Here is a 21,315-nt window from a genome sequence, read left to right as displayed (position 1 = left end):
TGATTGTTTTTATTGTAAGAAACGTGGACACATCATTTCTGAGTGCAATGTGCTCAAAAAGAAAAAAAGTGTTTCTAAACCAGTAGGTTTATTGATGACGTCCTCGCCACAGGTGAAAGGACTGGAGTTGTTGGCTTCTGAAGCTGACATGTGTGAAGATGAGGGGTATGTGCCGTTCATCATGGACGGATTTGTATCTTTGGCAGGAAATGCTATCCTACGCAAACCAGTCAAGATGCTTCGTGATACAGGCGCTGCGCAGAGTTTTATTTGGGAAGGAATATTGCCGTTGTCTGATGAGCGCTATATTGGTTCAAGCGTCTTGGTACAGGGTTTTGAAATGGGTTTTTATGAATGTGCCTTTGCACGAAATTGAAATTGAGTCTTCCCTTGTTGTTGGCCACATTGTTGTTGGAGTGTCTTCCCGTTCGAGATATCACATTTATTTTAGGGAATGACTTAGCGGGAGGAAATGTTTTTGCTAGCCCTGAGGTAACTGATGTTCCTTTTCCCTGTTCTACTACTGATGCATTGGCTCAGAAATACCCTGAGGTTTTTCCTTCATGTGCTGTTACTCGCGCTATGACCCAGAGACTGAAAGATAAGAGCCTTAGTAAGTCAGAAAGTGAATGGAATTTTGATTTGAGTAATACGTTCCTCTGTAATTCAGATTTTTGTGAGGTTAAGTGTTCAAACTTTATTGACGGTTCAGACATTGCCGTTAATAAACGAGATGAACATTCTATGGGGCTCGATAAATTGTCTCTGTCTGAGCAGCTTATTGAACAGAGGAAAGATGAGAAAACGCCATCCCTCTTTGAAGCTGTTGTTCCTGTTGAGCAACTCGAACATGAATCACAAGGATACTTTGTTGAAGATGAGGTGTTGATGAGGAAGTGGAGACCACCGACTGCATCTGCTGATGATGAGTGGCAAATCGTTAAGCAAATAGTTCCCCCCTCATATCGCTCTGAAATTTTGAGTCTCGCGCATGATAGCCCGTTTGCCGGTCATTTAGGAGTGAATAAAACATGTATGATCGTGTACTCCGACATTTTTTCTGGCCTGGTTTAACCTGTTAAGCTGCAACCCCACTTTTGAAAAATCCCCAGAAATGACATACCCAAACTGAAACAGATACAGTTCATGAACCCTTTGCACTAAAAGCACAAGTATGATCTCATTTGAAAGCTGACACCTGGTAGTTTATTGTAAATGTAGAATTAATTATTGTCATAATGATTTTTTTTTTTTTAAATAGCTTCAAAGTTTTGTAAAGTTATTAGAATTTTTTTTTTATGAAACATATTAATGAAAATAAAATTGAACTTGGCACTGGAGCAATCTAGAAATGCACTACAGCTAAAGCCACATGTCTGACCATGTTATATTTAAAATATGAAGATAATAAGTCTAAAACTCTGTATTTAGTTAAATGTTTTTCAAGATCATGTCATGACTTTATTTTGATTAGGCTACTCTAAAAATGCTACTGATGTTTAGTCGTCGTCTAAGCATCCATTCAGTCTTTTGTCTCTATTGTTTTGTGGTGCAAACGAGCCCCATTCAGTCTCAGTCTCCCCCTGCACACATTCACACTTCTCCAGACTGGTTATGGCTCGAAATATGCATTTCTTTTGTCTGCATTATAGTTACTAACGACTGGCTATTCACAGGGATTTAATCCCTAATTTCTTTTATCAAAGTTCTCACTTCACATTTGAAGTGCACTAAATAGTGGTCAAATGCACTAAAACATATCAGTAAGCATTCTTATTTAGAACAAAATTCATAAAAGAATAACCCCTGGTGGCAGGTGCACCTGGGCTAGCTAGCATGTTAGCTTAGCACACCATCAATACACGACCATTTATGAGATTAAAACCATGTTTGTGCTCCAAACTTACTTCATAACGCAATCGAGTGTTTTAAATAATCTTCTGTGATATAATTTGGCTTCAGATAAAAAAAAAATCAGACAGAAAACATTATTTATAGTTTTATGCACGATGATAAAGTCTATATCGATTAGCATTACATTATACATATAATATAAAATATAAAATACCTGGCATGGCTTGAAGAACACAGGCAAATCAAATATCATAGCAAACATGTTTATTGTCTTCAAAACATCTTTTATCTGCATATTACAGCGGTCTCTGTAGCTTTGTGTGTAGCAGTGACGTCCTGGAATGTCACATGATTATGGCTCTTCTTCATGTCCCATATATGGATTATTTTTTGTGCATATAGCGCCCTCAGGCTATTGGTATGAATTGAAAACACTGCACATCTCAGTAAGAAGCGATCATAATGATTACATCGACGCATTTGGGTATAAATTCAATAAATATTATTCCTGTCTTTAGAAATATGACGTGAATCTATGAGAATATATCAATATTTCTCCAAGTTTGCACATTTTTGAGCTAAAAGCCCTGAAGGACGTTGTTTTGTGTATCGCTGTCATGACGACAGCAAGGGAGTTTTTTATGAATGGAAGCGACTTGACGCGCATAATTCATATTAAAGGTATCGACTCATTTTTTCATTTCATAACTCCTGACACAAATTAAGACATAACTGTCACTATAAGTTTCTCAGAATACAATAGTGGTCAAATACTGAAACTTGAGTATTATATCTTTTTAATGATGTATAGTTTGTCAAGGTATAACATTAAATCTGATAGTAACTTTGAACTATATAAATAAAAAAACGCTTCAGTGCGCCCACGCACTGGTGAAGCTTAACAGGTTAAAAACCGATGTAGCAAGTTATTGCCAAAGCAGTCATGTGTGCCAAATGACAGGAAAACCGAACCAGAATATTTCACCTGCTCCGTAACATCCAATTCCAGCTATTGGTGAACCATTCGAGCATGTGATGATTGACTGTGTCGGTACCTTGCCTCGTACGAAGTCTGGAAACCAGTATTTTCTTATCATAATGTGCACGTCAACGCGTTTTCCAGAGGCAATTCCTCTGCGTAAAATTACTGCATCAGTGATTGTAAAATCGCTTATAAAATTTTTCTCACTGTTTGGCCTTCCGCGTACTATACTATTCAATCGGACCAAGGTACTAATTTTATGTCACGTGTGTTTAAGCAGGCTCTGGATCAGTTGCATATCCAACACTGCACATCAAGCTGTTACCATCCAGAAAGCCAGGGAGCACTCGAAAGGTTCCACCAGACCTTAAAATCAATGTTGCGTGCGTTTTGTCTTGAGTTTCAAAAAGATTGGGACGAAGGAGTGCCTATGGTCATGTTCGCAGTGAGGGAGGTAGTGCAGGAGTCGTTGGGCTTTAGTCCGGCCGAGTTAGTGTTTGGGCATACATTGATTCTCAAATTAAAACTTTATGTCGTGATTGGACGTCAGAAACGCAATCAATCGTCTGTGATTTCTGATATGTTCGGTCCTTACCTTTTGTTTGTTTTAAACGAGCTAAAGTGGGTTAAGGGCCGTAACAAACTCCAATAGAGTTAAGAATGTCTTTAAATGACAATCCCAATGCATCTTTTTCGTTATCTACATGTATATTAAAATCACCAATAATTAGGACTTTATCTGCAGCCAGTACTAACTCTGATAGAGAATCAGCAAATTCTTTGATAAAGTCAGTATGGTGCCCTGGTCGCTTGTAGACAGTAGCCAGCACAAATCTCAAACGTGATTTATCATTTACACTAGATAGTGTTACATTAAGCACCAACACTTCAAAAGAATTATATTTAAGACAAGACTTCTCAGTAATTCTGAAAATATTACTATAAATTACAGCAACACCTCCAACTTTGCCTTTCAGACAAGGCTCATGTTTATAACAGTAATCTTGGGAGGTGGACTCATTTAAAGTCATGTAATTGTCTGGTTTTAGCCAGATTTCTGTCAAACACAGCACATCTAGGGTTATAATCTGTAATCATATCATTACCAATAAGTGCTTTTGAAGTAAGGGATCGAATATTCAGCAACCCGAGCTTTATCATTTTTTCATCCGTATTATATCTGTTTTTTATTTGTTGAACATCAATTACTTTTTTACCCTTAAATGGGTTGGGGAGTTTTTTGTATTTCCTAGTTTGGGGAACAGACACAGTCTCTATATGATGATATCTAGGTGAAAGAGTCTCTATGTGATGGGATTTATCTGACCTCAGTGAGACAGCTAGCAGACGGTCGGTTTAGTCTGCTTCCTGACCTGAGCCCCAATTCATGTTTGAGCTCTAAGACTTTGTGCCATATTACTAGAAAGAAGAGCAGCACCATCCCAGGAGGGCTGAATACCATCTCTTTTCAACAGGTCAGGTCTGCCCCAAAAACTTTTCCCAATTGTCTATGGATTCTATACTATTTGTGGACACCACTTAGACAGCCAGCCACTGAGTGAGCACAGTCTACTAAGTATCTCATCACTCCTGCGAACAGGAAGGGGGCCAGAGCAAATTACTGTGCCTGACATCGTACTTGCGAGTTCACACACCTCTTTAACGTTAATTTTGGTGATCTCTGACTGGCTAAGTCGAACATCATTAGTGCCGACGTGAATAATAATCTTAGAGAATTTACGATTAGCATTAGCCAGCTCTTTTAAATTTGCTTTGATGTCAGGCGCTCTGGCTCCCGGCAAACATGTAACTATGGTGGCTAGTGTCTCTATTTTCACATTCCGTGTAATATAATCACCAATAACTAGGGAACATTCAACAGGATTTCACCGAGTGGGGAGAATCTATTTGTTATGGAAATCGGAACGGAAGAGCGGTGTTTTGTTCCGCGACTCACGGTCACCCAGTTGCCCTGCTGCACGGGCTCTACAGCCGGAACTGAACAATGTACAGTGTTCACTAAGCTAGTCGCATCCAAATCAGTATCTAAAGCCCTTGCATTCTTACTATCCTCGATTAAAGTTTGGATGTGTGTCTCTAGTTCTGAAATCTTCTCCGTCAGCCACATGTAAATCCTTCATTGCTGACAAAGAATGCTATACTATACATGTGACATGAAGTGCAAGTGACAATAACAGGAGAAGACATTGCTCACCATGTTTGTTGACTGATCCTACTCATCACAGTTGTTTGATTTGTAAAAGGCGCGGGCGCGCGCAAAAGAAAAGACGGCAAGCACGGATGGCAGGTTAACAGGCTAGCGAGATACTAGCGTGTTGTGCTAGCGATAATAGATAAAAGCTAGCGATGTCAGATTAATGTGATAGGCAATATTAGACAATATCTAATATGTTGACGAGTAACTTAAATTTAGCAAGTAAGAACAACAAGGAATGATATTAAATAGAGATTCAAAACAGAAGACTCTATGGAGCTTACAGACAGACCAGCAGCAAGGCAGAAAGGAGCAATCGATTCAGCCTACTAACATGGCGCCCATTGTGCGTTATAGATCAACTAACATGAATGATCATTATAAAGGTTTCTTAAATGACAAACCACATTCACTTATGTATTTAAGAATAACAATATCAGTCAAAGACTGACTGATATGTAACGCAACCAATCATAGTTTGTTTTGTTCCGCGTCATGTTTAGTGTGAAAGTGTGAAGTCGACGTCCCTACAATAACAGACCGGCTTATACATCTAAATTAATCATTCAAGAACATTGTGCAAGTTTACTGCAACAATAGAGCCGCAAACTTCACATAGGCCTACTTTTAAAATCCAGCATTCAGTTGATCCTGATAAGTTGTAACAGTTGTCACAGTTGTAAACATGACGGCATTCTTCTTCCACGAGGGGTTTCGCGTCACAGCATTTAAGGTGATGCGTTCTAAAACAACGCTCACCTTGTGCAGGACATGCAATAAGTCAGGAGAGGTGTCGAATTTTGCCAGAGAAGGCAAAAAAATGTGAAAAGTATTGGTGAAATTTAAAGCTGTTTGCAGCATTATGTCACGTTTTGGGTTTTGCTTCTTGTTCTTGTCATTGTCATGTTTCTGTCTTGTCATATGATTCCCTGTTTATCATGTGATCCTGCCATGTGTCTGTCATTGGTTAATCGTCTGATCATTGTTCACAGGTGTTCCTTGTCTTGTAATTAGTCTGTGTCTTGGTCGATGTTCTTTTTTTGAGTTTCCAGTTTCATGCCTTTGTTTTATGTTTTATCACGTATTTTAATAAATTGCATTTGGCTTCTCACTTCAACTTGCCTCCAGTGGACTAAATAATGACACATACCAAGAACACAGACTTTGCTGTTATTAGTACTGTAGTGTTTTTTTTGTGTGTTCAATTATTTTAGTTGGGTTAGGTGGCTTAGGTTTTATTGTGAATTTATGATGTAAATGTGTTGTTTTGTATTTGGACTACTTATATTTATATACTTTAACATTTTAATATTCAATTTTAAGATTTTTTTATTAAAAAATTTATAATTTAAATTTTTTATTTTTTTTTATATAAAATTAATAAAATTAATTATTTATTTAAGGTGGTTCCAGCTGCGGCTGGCATAATAGCTAAAAGCGGACTCACCATGCTTAGAGTGAACCCTGAACGTTAAAGTGAAACTCATTCAACAATAACCCAAATGTATCTATATTTGCTGTTAAACTATTATTCATCATGTAAAGAAGACTTTGTACTTCACTTGTGTTCCAATATCCACGTAAAACAGCATTATTTACACGCGCAAAAATGTGGTTGGAAACTGGGGGCGTGGATTTTACAGAGGGCCATTTAAATTGAGCAGTGTAACCTTTATGTTTGGTTGACTGCATTTTAGTTTGATGATGAATGGCTAAAATGTCAAGTTAGAAACCCTAGAACTGATATGTTATGCAAGCACGCATGAGGCACCTGCGTGATCAGTTGGATTTAATTAAATAAAGATCTAAAGAAAACAAATACAATGTGTTAGAGTATCACAAAAACAAGTATAGCTTATACTACTTGTTGCAGTTTTTCGCTTTTGTTAATCTGTTACTTAAGTAAAATATATTTTGTGTAGTCCTATTTATTTTACTCCTTTTATATACTTAATTCCTGTTTTTCTCGGTTCACAGAACTGCTGTAGGTGCATGATGTGACAATGTGTGAATCCTCATGTTTTGTTGTTTATGCTGCTATTTGCGCAAATTAAGTAAAAAAAAACAAACAAAAAAACCAAAAAAATAATAACAATTGTGCCATTTTTAATGGGTCACAAACTCCCATTAATTCTAATGTAATTTAATTTTAATTTGACATTCTAATCTTAATGGTTAATTATGACTAATGAGCTTCGCTTGTCGGTCAAGAAAATAATCTAAATGAACAAAATGCTCTGATTACAGTTCTCCACCAGATTTACTATGCTGCATGTAAATTCATGCTAGCTCAAAACTTGTGTACACAAGCTGAGACCTGACGTGAGATTTGATCGCAGCTACCGCTCACATATTGATAAATGGCATGTTTTGTATGGAAATGACTGTACTCCCAATTTTCTGTTGCACGTTCATTTTGTAAATTAGGCCATTGTGTTTTTGTCCTTTGTCTTTATCCTTTCTGCTTAGCAGTCTCCATGTTCTAGTTCATTTCCTTAGTAAATATTTATTGTCACCAGTGTCTCGTTTAGATTCTTTGTTGATTCTGAGTATATATTCTCTGTGTTCTATTCGGTTAATTGTTGTTATACATCTTTGTTCCAATTGTGGTTCATGTGATTAGGGGCCAAGCACCGAAGGAGCGGAGGCACCTATTGTATCTGTTGGTGTTCTAATTAGGGGCCAAGCACCGAAGATGCGTAGGCACCTATTGTATCTATTTTATTTGATGTTCTTTATGTGTGGCGGCAGTCGACCGTGAGGGGCTGCCGTCTTTACCTTCGTTTTTGTATTTGTTTATTTATTTTATTAAAAGTCTTTGAATGTTCGCCGGTTCCTGCCTCCTTCTTCCCACAACAACAAACTGCGTTACAATATGAATTCTAAAATGAGCGTGAGATCGAAGGATGAGGCAGCATCACTGAATGACAAAGTCTTAAAATATATTCCTCACAAAAAATATAATGTGACCTAGGATTACAACTTACGACTCTGAATATACAGTAGTGCATGAGTCATATGGACCACTGCTATGATACTTTTATGGTTTCATTTTTGTTGCCACAGTGGCTCGATGGTGTTTTAGGCCCCCAATGGCTCCTTAGAGGCAGCTAACCCTACCCTCAACCTTAAACCTACCCATCCCCTCGCTGCCTGGAAGGCGCCGTTGGGGGCTTAAAACACCAAGTGCCGCCACAGTGTGGACATGTTACAAACTGAAAAAAGTAAATAACATAATAAAAGTTATAATTTCAAAATTTTAAAGATTAAACTTGGGGTAAGAATGACACTATAATGAAAAAGCACCAGAATAATGTTTTAAACCAGAAAAAGCGTGAAGTTTTGATTTTGCTGTTTCAATGAAGTTTAGTGTAAAGTGGTTTTGTATTTGCCCCTTTTAAACTGGCTCGCCACAGAGGTTACCTAATGACTTATGAATAATGTCAGCACATGCCAGGTCAAAAAGTTTCAGTCACTTATGTTAGGTTTCTGCTTCACAACATTCACTATTTAGTTTGTCCTTATAGGTTTTTATTCCACATTTTGCACTTTATTCACCTTTGTCTACTAAGATGCCCTCAATATCAAAAATGGTGCATTCTCCTCTGAAGGAGCATGTGATGAATGATCAGGCAATGCTCTCCAACAAGGTGCATGCATCTTCATTATTGGTGCTTGACCAGGTCTGTACACTTCTGTTCACATTGGGCATATACCCCGCTGTCACTGAGACAGTCTCTTGGAAATCGTTGACTAAGTGTGATGAAAAAATTAGGAAGTTTGACTATGGTGCAGTATTAATAATGTCTCAAATATAATATAGGCTAAGAATCGCATGTGTGGATTTATTTGATAAATTAAATTCTGCAGATAAAAAAAAAAAAAGGTTAAACAAATAAATAAAATAAAAATACACACACACACACACACACACACACACACACACACACACACACACACAAACACACACACAAATACTAATTGATATGTGTTTAAAGATTTAAACAAGATTTAAAGCACAGCTTTCCGAGATTAACAAGTTGGTTAATCATTTTTGCTGCTCATATTCTGCCTTATTAGAGAATACCTTACATTGCTTTATAAGGTTCTAACAAACACTGATTAACTGACCATTAATTATCTGTTTCAGTTATCTGCAATATTCATCCTTTACATTCATGTAATTGATCTTTGTTCCACCTCTGTATGGCATAGCTAATATATTGAACAAATTCCCATCAGGCAATCAACCAGGTCAGTTTCTTAGTCTATTTGTGCAAAACACCACGAAGATATAACATATGCCAGGCTTTTCATTGGCTTTAAGATGTTCCAAACTAAAATCGCATCATGACAAGTTGCGTACCAAGTATCACAAAGTTACTCTAGTTAGTGTTACTCCTGTAAAACCAAGGTTTTGCTGTATGAAAAGTGTACTTACTGGTTTTGTGGTAGACACTGATTCTTAGCTTCAGCTGTAAAACGACTGTTTAAAGGACCAAGAAACACATTACGTTTCGATCAGGCTGTGAGCATGCGCACTGTCTTCAGCACCACGGCGAGCGTGGACATTGAGCTTCACACTTCAGTTCGCGCGTGTGTGTGTGAAGATTCAACCGGTGGCTTTTGTTTTCTGACTCCATTTTCGTCACGACTGGGCTTCACGTCAAGCAAGAACTTCACCGTGTCGAGTGAATTCTGGGAAAGGGAATAATAATAATAATAATAATAATAAAAAAAAAAACACTTTCCACGTTAAAAAGAGCTCGGTTTGTCCGCGAGAGCGAGATGCCGTCCGTGAGATGATGTTTCTCTGTGAGGGGATTGCGCTTTAGAAGCTCCACAATCCAGAAGGATGCTGGTGGGAAATGCCTGTCGACAGAGAGGACGAGATTTGTCAAAAAGCACTAGAACTCTTATCGGATCTTTGTTCTAAAGGGGAGGTTCAGAACGAAAACTGTTTGGATTTCATTTATTATTTTCGAGACCTTGCCAGGCCGAGGTATTCGGATTCAGGTAGGCGACACTTCTGTACAAAACGGTTGCATGCGCTTTTCCCCCTCAGCATCACGAACAAGGTTGATACACTAACATACCATCTCAACTTCATATCCAGGCTATTTTTTTTTTTTTTTTTTTTTCATTTGATTCAGTATTGACTTGTTGCTCAACAATTTATTACAAATCAACCTCCAGCGTGATCACGCTTGAGGAATGTCGACCACATTCATGTTATATCTTACTTGACGTTATGTGTCGGTATCTGTTGAGTTTGGTGTATAGAATCAAATACTTTTGTCAGAAATTCTAAAGAAATGCTAATGGAATGTCTCTCATGATTTGGAACGAATTATAATGATAATTAAATAGCCTACGATTAATGTTCTAATAAATAAATCGTTTATATATATTATGTATTTATTTATTTGCAGTTAATGCAGCAGGACCCTATTTCATTCTTACCTGATCTTTATAGGAATTCATAGCAAATCCCCCCAACCCCCGTTCCTTATGACATGGATGAATCACTGGGTGCCAAAAGGTTGTAGGTTTGATCCATGAACAATTACAATTGAGTCTTTAATCGAAACACTTTGCTCAGCTTTATCCAGGAACCTTCAGGGTTGTCCATTTGGTATCATTAACTAAATAACTTAATACCGGTAATAATAATAATAATAATAATAATAATAATAATAATAATAATTCTAAATGAGTAAACATGCCAAAACCGAAATTGAGTAATACCTCAGCAGAGTATACACACTTTAACTTGTAGCCTAGCTATGATAGATTATTGGAAATGTGGTGGTAGCATGATGAACCTTTCAGAGGTTCACACCAATCTAGTCCTTATTAAAATCCATTCTCTTAACATTTACCACGTTTCATCAGTTTTTTATTTTATTTTTATTGTTATTATTATTCTTTAGATAGCCTACTACATTATAGCTGAAGCCACATTGTCCAAGATGATAATTGTTGCATTTGATTCAAATGTGGCATCTGTTACTTCACATAATTTATTGTGTAGATGAACTAAGATTAAGACACAATGCACAGCACAGGATGTGACTAAACTTGTATTGGCTAAACTAAGCCCCCCCCCCCCCCCCCCCCCCCCCAAAAAAAAAAAAAAAAAAGAGAATGTTCCAAAGAGTGGCAAGGAAATGAACCAAGCGGCAACCTTCCGGTCTCTCTCTTGAATCCAACACGGAAGTGACTTAAACTACAATTCATCGACTGGCCGCTAGAGACAGGCTCCAAAAGAGAGTCAATCCCATTGACCCCCCATGTTAATACTGTATGCCCAACTTTACAGCAAAAAAAAAAAAAAATGTTTACAGCCTGGTACAAAAAGTGGTTTTGGTCTATATAGTTAATTGTGCCCTTCATGACACCTGTGAGAGGGGTGATTTTTTTTTTTTATAACTCATCTGTTTAAATTATATTACGTCTTAAAGTTCTGCATAATTAGGGGCTTGAGTGTCAGGTGGATTGCCGCTGTTGTCACTACTAGCCGTTTGTTTGCTGTCTGTTAGCTGTCACATCACCTAATCCCATCTATTTGCCCATTTTTCGGTTATCTGGGAGTGACACGCGGTGATGTGCTGCCAAGATGGCGATGGCCGGCTCCGCCCACTTTGGCCTTCAGAAATGCTCTTCAGAAACCTACGGGTGACGTCACGGACACAACATCCATATGTTTTACAGTCTATGAAATGTGTGGTAGAGGGCTAAGTTATTTACCAAAAATCTTCAATAGCTTGGATATCCATTTGACCAGTCTTGCAGCATAAAGGTTTTTTTTCTCCATGGGAGTTCAGGACATTTAGACCAAGTGGCTGTGTAAACTATAATTAAATAATCAGCAGCATGAAGCCAGAGTGAAAAGAAAGAGGCAAAACAATAATTATCTAGCATCTCACTGTGCTGGAATGGTCGCCTTTCTTTGAATGCCATGTTAACATTGTTATTTCATCTGGAGGATATAGATTTTTTTTTTTTTTTTTGAAGAGAATTGATTACACAAGGGGCCATATTAAATAGCAAGTGCAATGTTTTTGTGATTTTGCAATGATTCAGTATGTTTAGAGTTCTTTCCCCCCACTTCTTATAAAAATGCTATAGGCATAACTAACATTTGGTATTCTTCAGCTCGGTTTTTGGTTCAGAGAAAGGGCTGCAGCATGAAAAACCACAGGCTGGAGTTCCATCGCTTTATTAACCTCTTATTGGAAATCCCATTTCATCTTCTCAATCCCACTTTGCAGAAAGCTGTGGAATGGGGTCAGATGATCTAGCATAACCGCTTTGGCATGTAACAAGATAGGAAGGGTGATTGACTGCCTAGTACTTTTAAATGTTGATATTGCACTTTTTTAGGGGTTTAGGATCATGTGTAATATTCCTGCTTGTGAAGGTGAATACAAAGAAAACCTGCATTTTTCCATAAGTATAATGTTACATGTGTTACGTAACTGCAAACAGCATTTTTAAAATGTATAGATATGTTTGCTGCATTATTAGTATTTAAAACCTCACTTCAAAATTTTCTGTGTTCGCAAAAAAATAAAATAATAATAACACAAATGCTTTCGTACAGGCAGCTGCAGTGCAGTTGGAATATCAGCTATAGAGCTCTTTGAAGCTCTTTGTGTGTTGGAATGTTTCTATGGGTTACTAGATATGAGCCATTGTGGAGCTTTCACTTTGAAGTGTAACTGACACATTCAGTTGACTGAAATGAGTTAGGCTGCTTTAGAGGACTCAACAGGGACAGCTCAAATAAAATAGAGTTTGGCAGCTGGTGTTTCTGCTGCGATATAAAAGAAGAGGAAGGGGGAAAAACAAAAAAGCATTAAGGTCCAGGTGTAGTTCTATCTAGTTGCCATACAAATGCCATGGTTCCATAATGCAACATTTTAATTGAGCTAAAATAGTTTCAAAATGTATACAGGTTCTTTATTATTATTATTATTATTATTATTCCATGGGTTCTAAGTATTAGTTAGTCACAACCTACTGTAACTAATGAGGTCTCATAGAGCTGTAAATAATAATACATGTTTTACATGTAAATGTTTGTAATGCTATTATTTAGGTTGCAATATATATAAAATAATAATAATAATAAAAACTAAAACAAACAAGAGTAAAATAGCAATATTTGTATGTCACTTTAAAATAATGGTTAATCATTAATAGGTGTAACTATGCAAATGAGTAGTACTACATTTACACTTCCTACTACTATTATATAGAAATCTACTAATCGGTTAGTAATAGCAAATTTAGGACCGAGACAGTTCTGTATTAGGTAATAATTACTATTTGAGAGAATTTCTGAATGAGATCATATTCATTAACAACTAGTATATTAATAACTATGACCAATTATGACGAATTACCAATTAATTACTATTCACAACATTAACGTGTCTGGGCCATGATCAATTGTCTTTTTTACTCTGAACATGGCCATTGCTCACATTTCAGTCACATGCTAATGTTGTAATTGATAATTAATTGGTAAATCTTTATAATTCTTTTTTCCATAAGAGTTAGTAGTAATAGCTGAAGGGTTAATGTAGTACTACTCATTTGTCCGGCATTACTTTCTAGTTATCTATTAATGACTCTATTATTCTAAATTGTGAACCATTTTTCCTTCAATAAATATGTAATTTGGTGATATAAATAGCACAGATGACAAGACATGCCCAGTGCTACTGGATTGCTGACACGCATAACTGATAATACATGTTTTCTTGATAATTTATTAAACCTCTATTTTATTTAAGATTATATTTTGGGCACAACGTTTGACACATTTAACCTTAAAATACACATAAAATATATCTGTAATGCGCTGATCCAAGGAAGACAAAGACGATGATAAAGAAAGAATAACAGACAAACATGCATGACAGTGTGCCAATGCACAGACAACAATCGACAAATACCATAACAGAGGCAGGAACTTAAATACACAGAGACGATTAACTAAAAGACGAACAGCTGTGATGATTATGTCCACGGTGAATTATATAGTGGTGGGAAAACAAAAGAAAAAGAAACACGTGATGAATGAAAACAAATTAGAGTCAGAACTAAAAAGGAACATAACGAGACAATATCATACTATGACACTAAGAAATAAATTACTGGTAATTAATGTTTTCTTCTTTCAACATGTTCAACATTGCTTTTTAACTGGATAATCTGTTTCTTCGAAATATTAAGACTGCCCTGGTTGTGCATTTTGAACTGTAGCAAATATAGCTTGCTATTTAAAAGTACATTTTATTTTCTATATAAATCCATGGTACAATGTCATAAAAGCATTTTAATAATACTGTTTTTGTTCATGATTTGTAATTTCATTAGATAATGTCCTTTTCTCCACAATCATTCCAGAATAGGTTTAAGAAAGTTACACCCAGGTATTTTGATCAACAGTTCATCGCAGATATTGGCTGCCTCAGAATACCAAGGGTTTTAAGTATGATTATCTTAAATACTCAGTATTCGATATAAGATATTTATGGTGGATATTTAACAACCAGCCAGCTTTTTAATGGAATTAGACAGACAGCATGGTATATGCCCCATTTTCTTCAACATTTGGAACCCATGATCAGATTTCCCAGGTTCCTCATGTACCTGACGGTCAAACCACTAATAAATGTGGAACAAGTAGCAAGAGACCCATTAAAGACTATTATTGTATGCCACCAGTAAAAATACATTATGTGGAGTATCCGTTTTCCAGCCAGAGCATCATTTCAGAGAAGGAGACTCACGGCAGCAGTGGGTTTCTTAGTATTCCTCAATCAATCCATTATAAACAATATGTTAATATAAATCTTAATGTAATCACAGACAGACTCGATGGTGAGATGAGATCTCCGTGTGGAGCATACTGGCTGTTGTCAGACTGCTTGTGCATACAAAAATCTCACTGGATTATTACAATTAAAGGCTGGCAAAAGCAATGTTTGTAAATGTAAACTGATATGTCCTACTGACACACTACAGCAAAATATATAAACAATTGGCTTAAAGGGGACCTATTATGCCCCTTTTCACAAGATGTAAAATAAGACTCTGGTGTCCCCAGAGTGTGTATGTGAAGTTTTAGCTCAAAATACCCAACAGATCATTTTTTACAGCTTGTTTAAATTGTCACTTTTGGTGCTCTGAAAAAAGCGCTGTTTTAGTGTGTGCCCTTTAAATGCAAATAAGCTGCTGCTGCACGGCACAGGGAGCGGAGCTTCATGAGTAGGGCTGTGTATTGGCAAGAATCTGGCGATACGATACGTATCACGATACATGGGTCACGATTCAATATATTGCAATATATTTCGATACTGTGCATAAGGCGATATATTGGGATTTTTTTAAAGTAAAATATATTAAAAATATTTTAAAAAAGACATGATGTGCATAAAAGTCAAAGAAGTTTACTTTAGGTAAACAATTCAGTACACAGAAAATCAAACTGCCAGTTTGGGATTGTGGTTCACAGGTTCTTAGTGAGCAAATTTGTATGCTCAAGTAGGCCATAATAAAAGAAAATAGGTACATAGCCCCTGTCACAATACAAAACAACAACGTGAACTGGACGAAAATGAATGAAAGTGAACAAAATGAATGTGTCATATATTAAAAACAAGTTTTATGTGATAAAAGATTTTAAAAGAACTGGACGCGCGAATGAGGCGAACCGCGCCGCCCTAAACGCCTCGAGCCGCAGGACCTCCAGAGGCGCGTAAACGCGTCTTTGCATTGACTTAACATTGAAATCACTCGCGCCAGATGCTCTCTTCGCGTTTGGTGTGAACGATGCACGCGATTACATTTAGAAATAGACAAGCTTTGTTTCCAAATGCACCAAGCAAAGATATCCTTTCAACTGTATAAACTTTTATAAAACCAGCCAATATAATCACAATAAACACATCCAAAATGAAATATTCAACATATATAACAACTGCACAACGTCTAATTTGTAAACAAAATGATTTACGCACTAAATCCAGCATAAACTCCGGCACAATTTGCATATGTTTAAACTCTCAAGACAGACGTCACATCCCGAACCTCACAGCAATTGGCTGGCGACTGCGTTTTTCGCTTGATATTTGTATAAAGGAACTGCCCAACTTTTTGACGCTCTCGGTCGCTCTCAACGCTTTCTCCGGTCCGCTGTCAATCCTAAAATGTCCAGTGGACACGCACCGTTATAGGCGAGCCTGGCGAGGACACTAGTGGTGCGTCTCAGCATAGCTATCTAGTGGTAGGGATTTAAACAGCATAAACGTGAACCACTGTCTTACGGTCTTACCATGAATATTTTTGGACGTAAAAAAAAAAAATTAAAAAAAAATCGATATTGCGTTTTTGAAAATCGATACAGTATTGCAAAATAAAATATCGCGATACTCAAGTGTATCGATTTTTTCTTACACCCCTATTCATGAGCTAGCGCTCAATCCCAGGACAATTTCATCTCACGGAATGATGATAATATCAGAAACTCTCAGTAACGGTGTTCATTTCGACCTGGAGTCGGACAGTAATGCCTACAGAGTCAGAGTGCTGTATGGAGATGGAACAGGTATAGTTTAGTTTAATTACGGTTATAACGTATTTGTCATCTGCTTGTATGTATCCACTATTAATAGCCTACAAGTCTGCTGTTTCGGACCAGGTCCGAATGATGATCAAAAATATACTGAGTTTAATACATTTTATTGTACATCACACAAAAGATGAAGCGTCAGTTTTACTCCAGAAAATCACCGTAAGAGCTGAGTAAACGAAGTACGTAAGTACATAAACAAATTTCGGTAGAGTTGAGGGAGCATTTAAAAAAAAAAAAAAATTCCACCTCATCTTCAGCGGCTGCCTCAGATTTCGGGAGTAAATAGAGAGAGCTATGTGGATTAATACATCCAGCCACACAACACCTACAACGCTTGGGAGACATTCTCGTCAGTGCAGCAATGGCGGATGTGTGAACTCGCTGTGAACTCGATCAGGGTGGGTCTATGTTAAAACAGCAGTGTCTGTCAACACTCATGGGCGGGGCCTGTGGCTTTAGTGACGTCACTAATACCGCCTTCACACTGGCAGTTGAAATCAGCTCCATAATACGCAATACGCCCCCAGCGGACGTCGTACTACACCGCTGAAGCGAGTAGAACAAAAATGGGAGAGATTGGAACGGTTGATTTTGTCAGTGTCAGAATGTACAATTCTGTATGATCTCTCTGATGAGGGTTATAGAGACATTAATCGGAAGGCTGCTGCATGGAGGAAAGTTGCCCAGGACGTTGACATGTCAGGTCGGCTAAATGTGATATAGTGGTATATAGGGCTTTTAATTGTATTAACTGCCCTAATAACGTTAGAAAATCATGAAAATAAAAAAATGACATCGTTATAAAATCATTATTTATTTTATTAAAAGTTAAGAATTCAGGTTTGTTTATCAGTACCATAGCAATGCTAACTTCCGCTGGAATTGTCGGATAGGAACCGCCCGTAGCCTTTCGCAAGAGTTTAAAAAAATTTAACGCATCCGGATGACCAACTGACACGATTTTTTTTGCACCGCACTCGTTCGGACCTGGTTCGGACCCATTCGCATGCGGTCTGCGAATCTCCATAGGAAATGAATGACTTCCGGTCGTTTCGAAGCCGTATCGGAGCTGATTTCAACTGCCAGTGCGAAGGCGGCGTAAAGCTGCATTCTGAAAACAGGTCGTTGGTAGACACTGCTTATGATTTATGGGGATTAATAAAAAAGGAGTGAGTGGATTTTTATCACTATTGGGTGGTTGTGTACACACACTGCCAACACACATTTATGTCCAAACAGCATGCAAAAGTGAATTTTGCATAATAGGTCCCCTTTAAAACTATTTTGTGTGTGCATTTTGAAAGTGCCTAAGATGTTTGCACAGTACTGTGTGAGTGTTTGTGTGATATATATATATATATATATATATATATATATATATATATATATATATATATATATATATATATATATATATATATATATATATACATATACACACACCTGTATGTATCACACCTCAAAAAATATTGTAGGGATATTGTGGGACTTGGAGCATTTGTTAAAGGGTTCTGTCAGGGCCGTAGCTAATGGGGTGAAAGCTGGGAAAATGTCTAGAAGCACTGTGAGGCCTGCAGCTGGAAACATACAGTACAGTATATTGGTAATATATTAATCATATCTCTGGAATACTTAATTATGATTGGTCAGTCATGACATTGATCAGTCAAATATTTCTGGATAATGACCAAAAGCAGTCTGCTTTACATGTCCTTGTTCCCATGTCTGGGTGCTTTCCCCCCTGCCATATACTCTAATGTGCATTTTGACTTATGACAATTACACTTTTTTTTTTTTTTTTTTTTTTTTTGCTGTGTAATTACTCTTTTGTCTACTTTCAATAAAATTATAAAGTCTTTTTTTCAGATTGTGTCAGGGTGTTGTGGCCTAGAGAACAATATTTGGGGATTTATACACCCCTGAACTTCCTCAAGACAATTATTAAGGGGGCTTGACTGTCCAATTGGTGATCCTGTCCAAACTGTCCAACCTTTGGCTGCACCACTGTGGAGTTCATTAAACCAGTTGTGTCCATCCTAATTAAACATGTCATATGCTTTGAATGAACTGTGTGAGTGTTCCCTTTTTTACTGCTAATTAACTGAAGTTCCTGATTTTAATTAAAGTTCATGGATTGCATTAGAGTCACTGGTGGTTAAGGCTAATCATCACAGTGACAATATCCAATGTTTTAAATGGCAGTGGCTTAGAATAGGCATTCAGTTAGGTGTCTCGGGAATACAGTGTGCTGAATATGGTTAGTTTGATGTAGGAAGCTAGGGAGGTTTTTTTTTTTTTTTTTTTTTTGAAAATCGGAACAAGGAAACTACATATTGAAAGACATTACATATCAAAGTAAAGCAGGTGCTTTAAAGCAGTTGTTTTAAAGAATATTATACTGTAGTGTCTATATGAGAGGTTTGAGGAAAAGGTAGTAAATGACTGGAGACATGTAGCCTCTAACTTGAAGTCCATTAAATTATTCTTTGAATTTTGAGCTTCTGCACAAACATCTTCAGACTGAATGGCTGTGAACGAATGGAGCCAATTTGCTGTTTTTTTTGATGATATACTTCATTTAATATTTGCAATTTCTGTCAGCATTTGCAAAATATATGATCCTAAGATTGTTTTTTAAGAATTCAATGTTTCTCCTAAGCTCTACCTATGTGTTTAAAGCACATTTCCAATGAACCATAATCTCTGATCTATTGAAATCAGTGTTACTGGTAGCCTATCTGCTATAGACTCCCATTGAAGCCTGTTGACTCTATGAGTCGTTCAAAGAATTCACAGAGATTCATATAGATTAAAAATGCAAAACCAATAGTGTGAAAATGCTTTGTGATAATATTTACAGTTTCATTTATTGAATATTGAACTGCACCAAGCGTGATATGTATTATATAATTTGATTTCTATTAAATGGCATTGTTGCACTTATTATGGAATTTCACTTGCCACTTAGACAATGCAGAAAATTATGTCCATTCCTTTGTGTACACATAGACTTTCTTATAACAGTGACAATTGCATTCTACAACCAAATTAATTCTTGAAAAATGTTGGTAGTGACAAACAAATTTGTATTAAATCTGAACTGCATGTAACAGAACTGAAATACTAGTTATTAAAGCAGTCTTATTTGGACCTGAACAACTTGTGCTCCCACCAGCCCTGAAGTCTAAGTATCCCATACATCATGTTCCAGAAAGCATTTGTGTAAAATTAACAGATGTATGTGGCCTATATTTCTGTCTAACCCTCTTTTTGTATGCACTCAATTCTTTCTTCGTAGACATATCCATTAGCCTGCTGTCATTGGTGGTGACCGCTTGTGGCTTGGCCCTGTTTGGCGTCTCTCTCTTTGTTTCATGGAAATTGTGCTGGATTCCATGGCGCGAGCGAGGCCTCTCTCCAAGCACCAAGGAGGGACATCCAGACCCTCCTTATCCTCCTCCTCCACCCCTTCAACCCCAGCGTCCAGAGGTGGACGCCACCCTCGATCGCCGGAATAATGCCCGATGTTCAGTGGTAAAAGAGACAACAGTGCCGCCCACTCCAGTCTCTCCGGCGGTTCCAGGATCTCCTCCTGCAGTGCCAGTGCCTGAGGCAGCCCTCAAAATAAGCCACACTTCACCTGATATTCCACTGGAGGTGGAATCTAAGACTCAAGAAAATGGTGTCCATGGCAACACACGCATGCAGAGGCAAATCACGGATCCCTCCTCGACCTGTGTCAGGTAATTCAACCTTCTATAATTTAATGGATTCTGGTAAAAACATAAGTCTCTCAACAATAGAACTGGCTGAGAGGTCAATTTGGTCTCTAATCAGTGTTTATCACTAAGTGTCTCTACAATTAGGACACTGACCTCATAAAGATGCAGTTTTCACTTTAAAATCGGACAATTTTAAGGCAGGCCCATTAGCTTGCAGTGTTTTCTTGCACATTTTAAAATTACAGCATAAAATGACAAGAGCATTCCTATATAAGGAAGTATCAAGTCTCTTGAATCAATCATACTGCTTTTGTTGAGATTTTGTAACTGAATAAATTGTAGAAGGTTTGATGTAGATTTGAAATAATCAAATCAATCAAAAAAACTAAGCATCTAAATGCTTGAATATGACTATCCTCTTAGTTTAAATTAAAAAAAAACATTGTTCACTTGCACAGTGTCATGATCAGGGTTTGAAATGAACTTTTTCACTCACCGGCGTACTGTCACCGGCCAATTTGGCTACTACATTTTTAAGATATCGGCCATTCAGAACTTCTACAAGCCAAAAAAGCAAAAAAGAAATAAACCAGATTAACTATGTCACAGTTTGTGTGTGTATATATATATATATATATATGAAGAGTTCAGATGCAAAAGCCTCTAAGTGCCATCTGAAATTTTCTTCTAGAATGATCATTTATATCAAGCTCGTTTATTTAAGTTCAGTAATTTCACTTAAATGACAATTAATAGGTCATTTTCATTGCCATTTAAGTGAAATTACTGAACTTAAATATACAAGCTTGATAAAAATGATCATTCTAGAAGAAAATTTCAGATGGCACTTAGAGGCTTTTGCATCTGAACTCTTCATATATATAAAATAAAA

At 37.1% G+C, this 21,315-nt stretch overlaps 1 protein-coding gene across 1 annotated transcript in view; it reads left to right on the top strand.

The window, feature by feature from the left end:
- The first annotated feature begins 9,578 nt into the window (after nt 1-9,578).
- The window catches only part of syt9a (synaptotagmin IXa), a 111,310-nt gene continuing 99,573 nt past the window's right edge, over nt 9,579-21,315 (top strand). The window contains exons 1-2 of the mRNA XM_079874229.1: nt 9,579-10,067; nt 20,000-20,444. Of these exons, the coding sequence (XP_079730355.1) occupies nt 9,920-10,067; nt 20,000-20,444 (593 nt within the window). The 5' untranslated portion in view covers nt 9,579-9,919. The remainder of the gene's footprint in view (nt 10,068-19,999; nt 20,445-21,315) is intronic.

Source organism: Squalius cephalus (genome assembly GCF_949319135.1).
Source record: "Squalius cephalus genome assembly, chromosome: 6".
In the NCBI taxonomy this organism is placed as follows: Eukaryota; Metazoa; Chordata; class Actinopteri; order Cypriniformes; family Leuciscidae; genus Squalius; species Squalius cephalus.
This window is presented reverse-complemented; position numbering and strand designations above follow the sequence as displayed.